This window comes from Pogona vitticeps, chromosome 4 (assembly GCF_051106095.1).
Source record: "Pogona vitticeps strain Pit_001003342236 chromosome 4, PviZW2.1, whole genome shotgun sequence".
In the NCBI taxonomy this organism is placed as follows: domain Eukaryota; kingdom Metazoa; phylum Chordata; class Lepidosauria; order Squamata; family Agamidae; genus Pogona; species Pogona vitticeps.
Window position 1 is genome coordinate 212,997,008 of NC_135786.1, and position 10,493 is coordinate 213,007,500.

Sequence of the window (10,493 nt, forward strand, 5' to 3'; positions counted from 1 at the left end):
GCTCGTAGAGGCTTATGAGAGATGCTGTCCAATTATAACAGCAGGGCCACACATTCTCTCCCCATTGTACAGTGAATGAGTTCCTCCTTCACTGTTTCAATATCATCATGCTAGTGGTATACTTTAAAATTTCCAGTAGAAGTTATCTATCAAAACAATGTCAGTGTCAATAAGGACAAAAGATAATAAGCAAAATATGAAACATAGCCAGGCCATTCAAAAATACTAAGAATAAAGCTTTTAATGACTGTAGCATTAACATGAAATTTAGAAGGAATTATTTCCATGTCATATATTTTCTTTAAAGAAAGCATATCAAAATCGTTTATACTCTGATTCTAAGCTGTTTACACAGTGTGAGAAGCCACTGAAATCAGTCGGACTTGTTTTTATGTGTAGACATTTGGAGATTACAGTAATAAGGAAAAACTGTGCTTCACAAAGTGTTTGCTATTGACCCGTTATTGCTTAAGTTCAAGCACTCTTCAACTTCCAGTGTTACAGAAAAACTGCTGGGGTAATACTGTGTATCACAGGCAGAGAAAACAATATATAAAGAGGAATTGGTTAAAGAACTAGGTTAATACAATTCAACAAGTGTCACTGCATATGGCATTTTGACAGAAAAACATAGCAAATCTGAATATGCTGAATCTTACAAGATGATCAACACGAATATCTGACATTTTCAGATTAGCTTAAACATTGTAGAGTGATTTTTTGCCCCTTCCACAAAGAAAAATTGTTGGTTTAAGATATTATTTCATAAAATGCATTGGCTCTTTCATAATATCCTTTACAAGAAAAGCTTTCTGCCGTTCAATCCTAGGCATTTTACTCAGAGGCAAGTCCTACTGAACTGAATGGGACTTTCAGGTCAGTTACTTACAGGACTGCAGCCTTAAGGAGATAATGTGGAATGGCATAAACACTATACAGTCCAATCCTATACAAGTTGACCTGGAAACAAGGAGCACTCTATCCTTACCTGGGCTTAACCCGGGTAAAATTCTATTAAGATTGTAGCCTAAAGATCTAGAAATGATACCTTTTAGAATTCTGACACTGTGGTGTCATTAGCATCATCACCACATCTGACACTGTTACTTGCTCTGGCCTTGACTGTGAATGTCATTACTCCAATATAATATTAAACTATTACTCCAAAGTGGTATTAATTGAGACTCAATACATAACTGCAGAAAAACACCACAGCTCTATTATCTTACTCCCCATTGTCAGAATCTTTTTCAGAATATACAAACACCTCAATATTTTATGTTTCAAATGCTCCACAAGTAGTGCACTATATTTAAAAAGTGCTATAGCTACACATTAGCTTTGTGTATCTTTCTCTTCTACATTTGTCAGATGGCTTCTATGACAGACATTAGGTCTTTTCGACTTCCTCCTCATATCACTGTACTGGTGGAGGGAGGTGTCAGAGCCCAAACTATTTAGCAACACTGCAACATCCCTAGTGCTCAGACTAAGGCATTCTTGCCAGCCTGGTTCTCCATGCATCAGAAGTTCAGGTTTGTGCCTTATCATTCTACCCAGTTAGGTTAGTTCACAATGGAGCTGCAGACTAGGCAAAGTGCTCGGTATATATTTGAAACAGCAACAAGACCTAATTGAATATAGAACACACTTGATTCATCACACACAACGGCAAGCAATGCTGGTCTTCAGACACAAGTGGGCATTTGATTGTGCAAGGTGACTTCATTCAGTGTGTTTGCTACATACCCAGCGGAGCTGACGGTCTGTTGAGAGATCTGTCAATTCATTTATAGACCTCCAAGAACATTGACAAGCATAAGCCCGTGATCCCTTCTTTGGTACCATCTTCATCTTTAACTTACTGAATTCAGGCATATTGTTCCTATCAATCAAGAACAGTCTTTTAAAACATCTTTTTGGAAGTTTTAAAATATTGAATCTAAGTATACACCCACCCATCTTTAAGTGCCAGGAAATTTCACTCATGCAAAGGGCGTGTACCTCTGTTGTTTGCCAAGGTGAAACACCACCCACAAATACATGCCATTCTGGAAAGATCTCCAGTCCTCCAGAGTAGCATTTTGAATGTTTCTGCATCTGTGCAAATATAAGCAGCTACACCAAACACAAGACACCCTTCTTCTGCAAGAACAAGCCTGCTTGTGACTCTCTGGACACAAGCCCATGAATCAATACTTCAGTCATTTGCGTGAATTTAGCAAGCAATGCATGTGCACATAAGGGTAAGATAAATGCATGGGAACCTTACAGACACTGTCCTGACACAGATCAGTTTTGACATTTTAAAAGAGTCTTATGCCAATCTACAGCCATTACCATAACAGCATCTTCTCCTTGATGCTGCAGATGGCCAACTTATATTTCCAGTCAGAAGCAAATCTTTCTCAGCTTGATGAATTGTACTTTCTATTAAAATTAGAACTTTAGCAGTGTGTGCGCGCGTGCTTCTGAATTCAGGATCTGGACATCCCTATGACAGTTAGACATTGTGTACCAACTGCATCTGCCCCTAGCCTTGTCACAGTATCCTATTCCTTTGTAATACCATGTTTGAATTGTTCTATGTGGGGTTGCCTTTTATATGGCTTGGAAACTTCAACTGGTCCAAAATGCTGCAGCTAGGCTGTTGGACTGGTTACAAGGAGCATACGATTCCCTACCTAAGATAGTTTAACTGGATATTGGTCCATTTTTGTTACCAGAGAGTACTGTAGTTCTCTTAGGGATGTGTTTTGAAACAATCTATCTGATTGTTGTCAGCTGGGCAACAATTAATTCAGTTTCCAGAGTTGATCAAGTTTTCTGTTTTATACTGAATTCTTAATTTATTCAATATCTAAGTCTCCTTGAGTTCCGTTTTTTTGGCTATATGTCCAAATAAATAAACTGAGTTTAGGATTTTACCTTGGTCAGACATGCTGTGATTAGATTGTTCAATGTCTCTGCCTACAAGCAGTGAGTGTGAGGCTTGATTCTCCTCTCCAAATCACTTTTTAAATAGAATTAACAACTATTAAGAAAGAGGGGCTAGTAGTAGCTACAGAGGGAAATGAACACAAATAAAAATGCACATCTTTGCCATTGACATCTAAGCCCTTTGGTACAGCATTTTTCAGACTTAAAATACTAAAAGATCCCCACCATTCTACATGCCACCTTATCCTAACTGGGAACAGTTCAGATATAGTCTATTGAACTATTAATTTCTATCACTTTCTTCCAGCATGGCCACTGCTCCAGAATTACTAGGAGTTGTATTTTAATACATCTGAAAGGCAGTAAATTGGGGGATGCTGTTAATGCTGTGAAGGCTGAAACTGGAGCATATATTATAGAGAACGCTGGAAATGTCAAGTGGCTATTGTGCCAGAAGTAGTTTGGTGTAATCTACCAATCAAATGCCAGTGGGAACACACCAGACTCATGACATCAGATACCACAAACATACCTGAAAAAGAGGTAATCACATGATTTGTCCCAGTGATAGTCATTGTAATGAGAAACACGGAAGTCACACGCAATACAACGTAACTGATCACAGGTTCTGTTCAAAATAAAAATAGACCAATATCACTGATTTGTTTAAACAAACTGAACAAGACAAAATAATATATAGTACTTGCATTTAATACACTAACTAATCAAAACGCATAGTATAAAATTTTAAGGTTTATTTTAATGGTCAGGTAACAATCCTGATCCTTAGTATAGTCCTCGCTAAACAACTGATTAAAATGGAACAGGCTGTGGCAATTTGGTTGCTAGGTTATCTAGCTGAAAAAAAGAGATTAAATATATTACTGTATTAGCAACTGCCAACTTTCCTATTTGACTAAATGCAATTAATAATTCCCCCAAAAAGTTTCCCTCCAGGTGGTTGCCTCCTTATAAAAAGCTTCTGCATTACACCTCAAATTAGTCAGGAACCTTGGTTGTGGTTTACTTATCCTGCATCACAAGGAACCAAAATTTGGGACAAATGATAAAGTGTATGTCAGTTTCTCAAGTGTTCATTCATAAGATTTATAAGATCCAACATGTGCCTTTTCAAAAGCAATCCCATGCAAAAATGTGTGTTTTAAATATGTATTTCATATTATGTATATACTCTCTCTCTCTCTCTGTGTGTAAATGTATTTTAACACAATTCTTAAGACAAAAACAGCATCACAAAATTCAAAAGAGTGTGATATTTTGTCATGGGGTTCTAGTTCCAGCACATTGAAAGGGCATTACATAGAGGAGGCTGATATGTGTTATACAGAGGGACCAGTGATCTCATTTAGTATAAACAACTTCCTGTGTTCCTTTCCAGTTTAAGAAACATGCAGATATAATCATGTGATCAACATTTTTTTTTTAAAAAAAAACTTACCTCTGTGAAATATTTGTTCCAATACCATATGGTGCAGTGCTTCCACCAAGGTATACTGGGCAACATCTGCAAGAATTAAAATGGGAAGATCCATATAGTAACCATTTCATTTCTTGGAAATGAACATGTGTACCTTTTCAATTATACAGTTCAGAATAAACCTCTGTAGAATTATCTTTATAAAAATGCAATGCATTCCAGTCCCTGCCTAGTTCTTACCAAATACTGCAGATGTCAAAAATTAGAATGCTGCTGAAGATGGTAATATGATTAATATTTTTATAAGGCATTGGAATATTATGTACAATATAAGTAAGAACTGGCACTACCTTTTCTTTACAGAGCTATTTAAAATATAGGGTTGTATATAAGTTAATTGAATTCAGACCTAGTTTCAAATTGATATGAACTATATGCCATGACTATTAATAATTTATTATTTCTTGCTTTTAGCCCCTATTTGAAACTGTCTCCCAGAACATCTGCATTTTCTTCATATATCTCCTTGAAATCTAAAACCTCCCTGTTTCCTTGCTTTACGAGAGAGAGGACAGATCAGTGCAGGTAAATTCTAAAGCACAAACATCCATAATGACAGCACCCACAGGTATGCCCCCTTGGAGAAAGAGAGAAATAGGCAGGCACTGTATTTTTCCATGTATAAGACTATATTTTTGTCTAAAATCTTTAGACTAAAAATTTGGGGTCGTCTTATACACGGAAGTAAGGTGAGGTGAGAAAAAACAAGTGGAGGGGAAAGCAGGGATCAAAGTGAGCCTGCAGTGCTTTGATCCCTTTCCCCATACACTTGCTAAACTTAGATTTCTTAATTTTGGGTTAGAAAAGTGAGGGGCATTTTATACATGGGAGTGTCTTATACACAGAAAAATATGGTATTATGCAGGTACTGTACTGAATTCATACGGACTTTGCATGTACTACAATCTCCTGACAATAAATAAAGTAAATAGTTAGCACAGGGTAATGTTCTAGTTTTTATGGACTTTGGCAGCAGAATAACAAGATTTACTAGAATCCTGAGATCTACAAAGAAGGTAAGTTACAAAAGGCAAAATGCAAGAGTTAAAGTCAAGGTGTATGTTTTGAATATGAGAATAGAGCACTCCTTGTTATTGTCCTACCAACAGCATAACTAGGTTGGATGGGAAGAGTGAGTTATTCTGTTTGTTGCCAGTGTTAAACAACTGGCAGCCATCCCCATTGAGTTCAGTGGGACCAGGCAAAAACGTGCAGGATAGCACCGTATGTGCAACTGACTCTTGATCCCACCCACCATCTCATTCTTTACTTGAACCCATGCAGTTAGGTTTCAGTGAGTCATTTACTGATCACTAAACGTTTATTCACTGATATAATTTTAACCTACCTTTTACCATGGGCTTGAATGACTGTAATATTATTTTCAGATGCACAGCTGGGCAATTTTGATGTTTGTTTCTAACAAACAGAAACAGGGGAATGGTGAGATTTTAACATGGATTGGTACTATAAAAAGATATTATGTGTTTGTTTTCAGATAATGAGCAGGAACATACTTTGAGGCGAGCCAGATGGGAGATAGAAAAATAAGTGCAATTATTATTTTCAAAGAGGTAGTAGCATTAGTCTGTTTCAGTACAAACAAAACAAAAATAATGTGATGCTTTTAAGGTTAACAGACCACAGTGAAATCAATTTATTAGTCTTAAAGGTAACATAACAATTTTGTTTTTATTATATTTTATGTAACAACAGCAAGAAACAACAACACACACAACAACACAATTCTGATTTATGGCAATCCTTTCAAGTGTTTTTCAGGAAGTGAGTACTCGAAAGTGGTTTATCATTCTCTTCTTCGGGAAGCATCCTTGGACTGTATAGCTTGACCATGGCAACATAGGCTGGCTCTTCTCTTCAGGAGGCACAGTAGGGAATCAAACTAGGGACTCAACCTCTTGCTCTGCAGTCAGCTACCTAAACCACTGAGCTATCCAGCCCGCTTTCAATTTTATACTAACTAGTATTATTATTGACATTTTTATTTTCCCTTCTATTGCTTGGACATCTTATTGATAATAAAGATTTAAGTCATCTTATGGATGAAATAAACAAAAGTCAAAAACAACAAAACAATACATAATGTAATCCAACATCTCTCCATAAGATCAAATTACAGGTATAATCAAATGACATAAAACCAATATTTAAAAATCAGTAAATCATATTCCATCATATGCAGAGAAATTATTTTGTGCCTCCCAGACCTCTTTCAGGCCTGGAGGTGGTTGGGATCTTTTTCAAAACTGGAAGTCTCCTGTCACTTTGGGGGGAAAAAGAGGCCCCCATGGGCCCAAACATGTAGCAATGGGGTCTCTACACCCCTCTAGGACACAAATGGCCTTTTAAATTAAAAAGTATTTTAACAGTAACTAGTACTAGGCTACACATACCAACAGTCAGAAGAAGGGAAGTTCACATATTCCTACTGGGAGAAGGATGCTTCAACTCAAAAGTTATCATTAAAGTGGAAAGAAGCTTATTTTACTCTGACATTGGCAGCACATATCAAGATTGGGAAAGCTCAAGGTACTTATTTATTGTCATTAATCTGATGCTCCCAGTTCATCAATATCTTTAAAAGCTTTAGCAATTACTTCTGTACAGCTGCTTTGACTGGTGATTTTTTTAAAAAAGTGATCTCAGAGACAATTTAATTGAAGCATTGTTATTTCCTTGGGGAAAGAAAGAAAACTGAAGAATCCACAGTGACTGTATCACATCCTTGATCTTAACTTCTCACAAACTCCACGTAGTGATATTAAAAGCCATTCCTTACTTCTCGTTTCAAAATGACAGCTTCCTCTTTCTAATTAGATTCCCAAACTTTCAAATCTGTCACAGGCTTGGAGTCTATTTACCTCAACATTTTTGGCACAGCTCTTTTCATCAATTATATCTTTAATTATTCCATCTAGGTCTTCTTCTTCACTAGCATGTTTTGTCAGTACTTTGGAAAATCTAAAAGAAAATGAAAACATCGTTTTGTAAGGTTTCTTAAAGCCCTGAAATCATAAAGAGAAGGACTACAGTTGGCAGGCTGGAGTTCTAACATTAGCAATGTGCTGCAAAAGGATTAAAAATACCATTGTAATCCAGTTTCCAAAATCATTTGTGATTTAAGCTGCTCTTACTGATTCTCCCACACAATATGGAGCTAACATCACTGAATTGCATTAGAAAGGCAACAAAACGCTCCATCAGCCTCATCTGACTGGCTGCTAAGGAAGGGAACTCTTAAAAGTTGCATGCTGTATTTTCCTTGGTACATTTTAAAACTATGTTAAACTGTTGCACACTTTGGTTTAAATTTAATTTTGTTTTAATATTTGACATGTTTAAATTCTGTATTCAAGTAATATTACTGCAATATTGTAATGAGTCATCCTGCATCCCATTTTGGGAGAGAGATGGAACATACACCCAGTAACTAACAAATATATTCCATCCAGGGATAAGAACATTGGTCTATAAAAAGGTTTGGTGTAAGCAGCTCTTTGAGGAACAGTCCTCATCTTGAGTGCAACCTGCAAAATGGAAACAACACAGTACATATTATTGTGACAAAGTCCTTGATCACTGTTGGGCCACCACCTCCTCTCTTGACTCTTGCCCGGCCTGGCTAATCAAAGCAGCTAGGCCTATAATAACCAAATGGGCCACTGCAATAATTAATGGGTTTCTCCAGGACCCAATAATTAATGGGTCTCTCCCTCAAGGAGACACTCATTAGGCCCATTAGGAAGAAACCAAATATGGCAGCGGACAATATTGGCAATTATAGGCCCACTGCCAATGTTTCTTTCCTTAGTAAAGAGGTAGAGAGGGTGGTGGTTGACTGGATGAAACCAATGCGCCTTGGATCCATTTCAATCTGGCTTCAGGCCATGCCACGGTACGGAAACGGCATTGGTCACCCTGTTTGATGACCTCCTGAGGGAGGCTGACAGGGGCAAAATGTCTCTGTTGGTCCTTCTCAGTATCTCAGCCGCCTTTGATACCGTCGACCACGGTATCCTCCTGGGGAGGCTCTCTGAGCTGGAAAGCGGTGGTCCGGTGTTAGCCTGGCTCCGATCCTTCTTAGAGGACCATCCCCAGAGAGTACAGCTTGGGGAGAGTGTATCAACTCCGTGGAATCCCAATTGTGGGGTTTCGCAGGGCTCGATTATTTCTCCAATGCTGTTTTATATCTACATGAGGCCACTGGGTCAGGTCATCAGGGGGTGTGGGGCTTCATGTCATCAGTACGCTGATGATACCCAGCTCTACATCTCCTTTTTTCCTAGAACAGTGGATGCTGTTCCATCCCTTCAGCGCTGTCTGGATGCAGTTCTGGGATGGATGCAGGCGAATGGTCTGAGGCTGAACCCGGACAAGACGGAGGTCCTGAGGGTGGGTGGCCCAGACATTGGTGGTTTGGGAAACACCCTCACTTTTTTTTGGGGGGGTGACTATCACCACAAAGACTGAGGGATACATCTTGATCCGGTGCTTACCATGGAAATCCAGGTAGCGTCAGTGGTCCACACCGCCTACTTCCATCTTTGGTGCATTGCCCAGCTATCTTGATGTCGGGGCCCTTACCACTCTGGTCCATGCGCTTGTAGTCTTGAGATTAGACTACTGTAAAGCACTTTACGTGGGGCTACTTTTGGGATTGATGCAGAAGCTTCAAATGGTGCCGAATGCGGCAGCCAGACTTCCTACTGGAAACACCAACATATCACCCCCACTCTGGCGGCCTTGCATTGGTTACCTGTTCATTTCCACATTGATTTCAAAGTATTAATGATGACACATAAGGCCCTAAACAATTTAGGACCTCAATATCTGAAGGAACACCTTCTCCCACCTAGATCTACTATTCGCTCTAGCCAGAAGGGAGGCCTGAAGAGAAAGAACAAGAAAGTGGGCCTTCTCAGCAGTGGCCCCTCAGCTCTGGAACAATCTCCCCCCAGAAATTTGTCTGACTCCCTTGCTGGGTGTTTTTAAGAGCCAACTTAAGACCTGGCTCTTCAGACAGGCCTTCCCTCCTGTTGATACCTAACTTATTTTGCCATCATCTAGTGTAATAATATTGTAGTTTTATTTTAATATTGTTGCTAGCCGCCCAGAGTAGACTTCAGTCTAAATGGGTGGGATATAAATAAAATAAATACTTTTGCTCTAAAATAGGATACCTGCTTCCAGAACATCTTGTTTTAGCACACTTAGAGGAAAGTGGAAGTGGGAGTTTCCTACTTTCAGTTGCTACCGCACCATCTAATGTTAACAGTACACAGCAGTGGTATTAAGGACAGGAGAACAGAGGGAAACCATCTGCTATTAAAAGAGATGGGGTAGGATCCTTCCACAAACACATCATTTTCAAAAACTATAGCAAACTGGGATTAGCAGCAGACAGCTATTTGGTACACCACAGGCATTATAGTATCATGAGACAAAACTATACAGTGCTGCCTCGCATTACGATGTTAATTCGTTCCAGCGAAATAGCTGTAGAAAAAAACGTCGTGATGCGAAAATAAAAAGCCCACTGAAACGCATTGAAACCCCTTCAATGCGTTCCAATGGGCTGGAAACTCACCGTCCAGTGAAGATCCTCCATAGGGTGGTCATTTTTGGTGCCTGTGCAGCGAGGAATCCGTCCCAGAAAACAGCTGGGAGCCATTTTATTTATCGGGTGGCCATTTTGAAACTGTCGATCAGCTGGAGGAAAATCGTCGTTTTGCGAAGAATCGGTTCCCGAAGCAGGGAACCGATCATCGCAAAGCGAAAAAAACCCTATTCAGACCATCATTTTGCAATCGCAAAAAGATCGTCGTAATGCGGTTTCGTTGTAATGCGGGGAAATCGTAAAGCGAGGCACCACTGTATAGTGGCTGAAATCATGTTGCACAGTTGCGCAAAAGACAACTTTTGGAAGTGAACTGCTTTAAGTTAAGAAACTTCTTAAGACATTATCTGTTGCATACTAAGCTGTGTAACATGGAGTGCAGTGGATAACGTTCATGGAGATTTCTTAATTTAAAGC

The 10,493-nt window shown here is 39.0% G+C and overlaps 1 protein-coding gene across 1 annotated transcript in view; it reads right to left on the minus strand.

Moving 5' to 3' along the window:
• Positions 1–223: 223 nt before the first annotated feature.
• Positions 224–10,493, minus strand: part of CFAP418 (cilia and flagella associated protein 418) — an 11,880-nt gene continuing 1,610 nt past the window's right edge. The window contains exons 2-6 of the mRNA XM_020785413.3: positions 7,321–7,420; positions 5,787–5,857; positions 4,400–4,465; positions 3,473–3,568; positions 224–1,885 (exon numbers count right to left, since the gene is read on the minus strand). Coding sequence (XP_020641072.2) covers positions 1,726–1,885; positions 3,473–3,568; positions 4,400–4,465; positions 5,787–5,857; positions 7,321–7,420 — 493 coding nt within the window. The 3' untranslated portion in view covers positions 224–1,725. The remainder of the gene's footprint in view (positions 1,886–3,472; positions 3,569–4,399; positions 4,466–5,786; positions 5,858–7,320; positions 7,421–10,493) is intronic.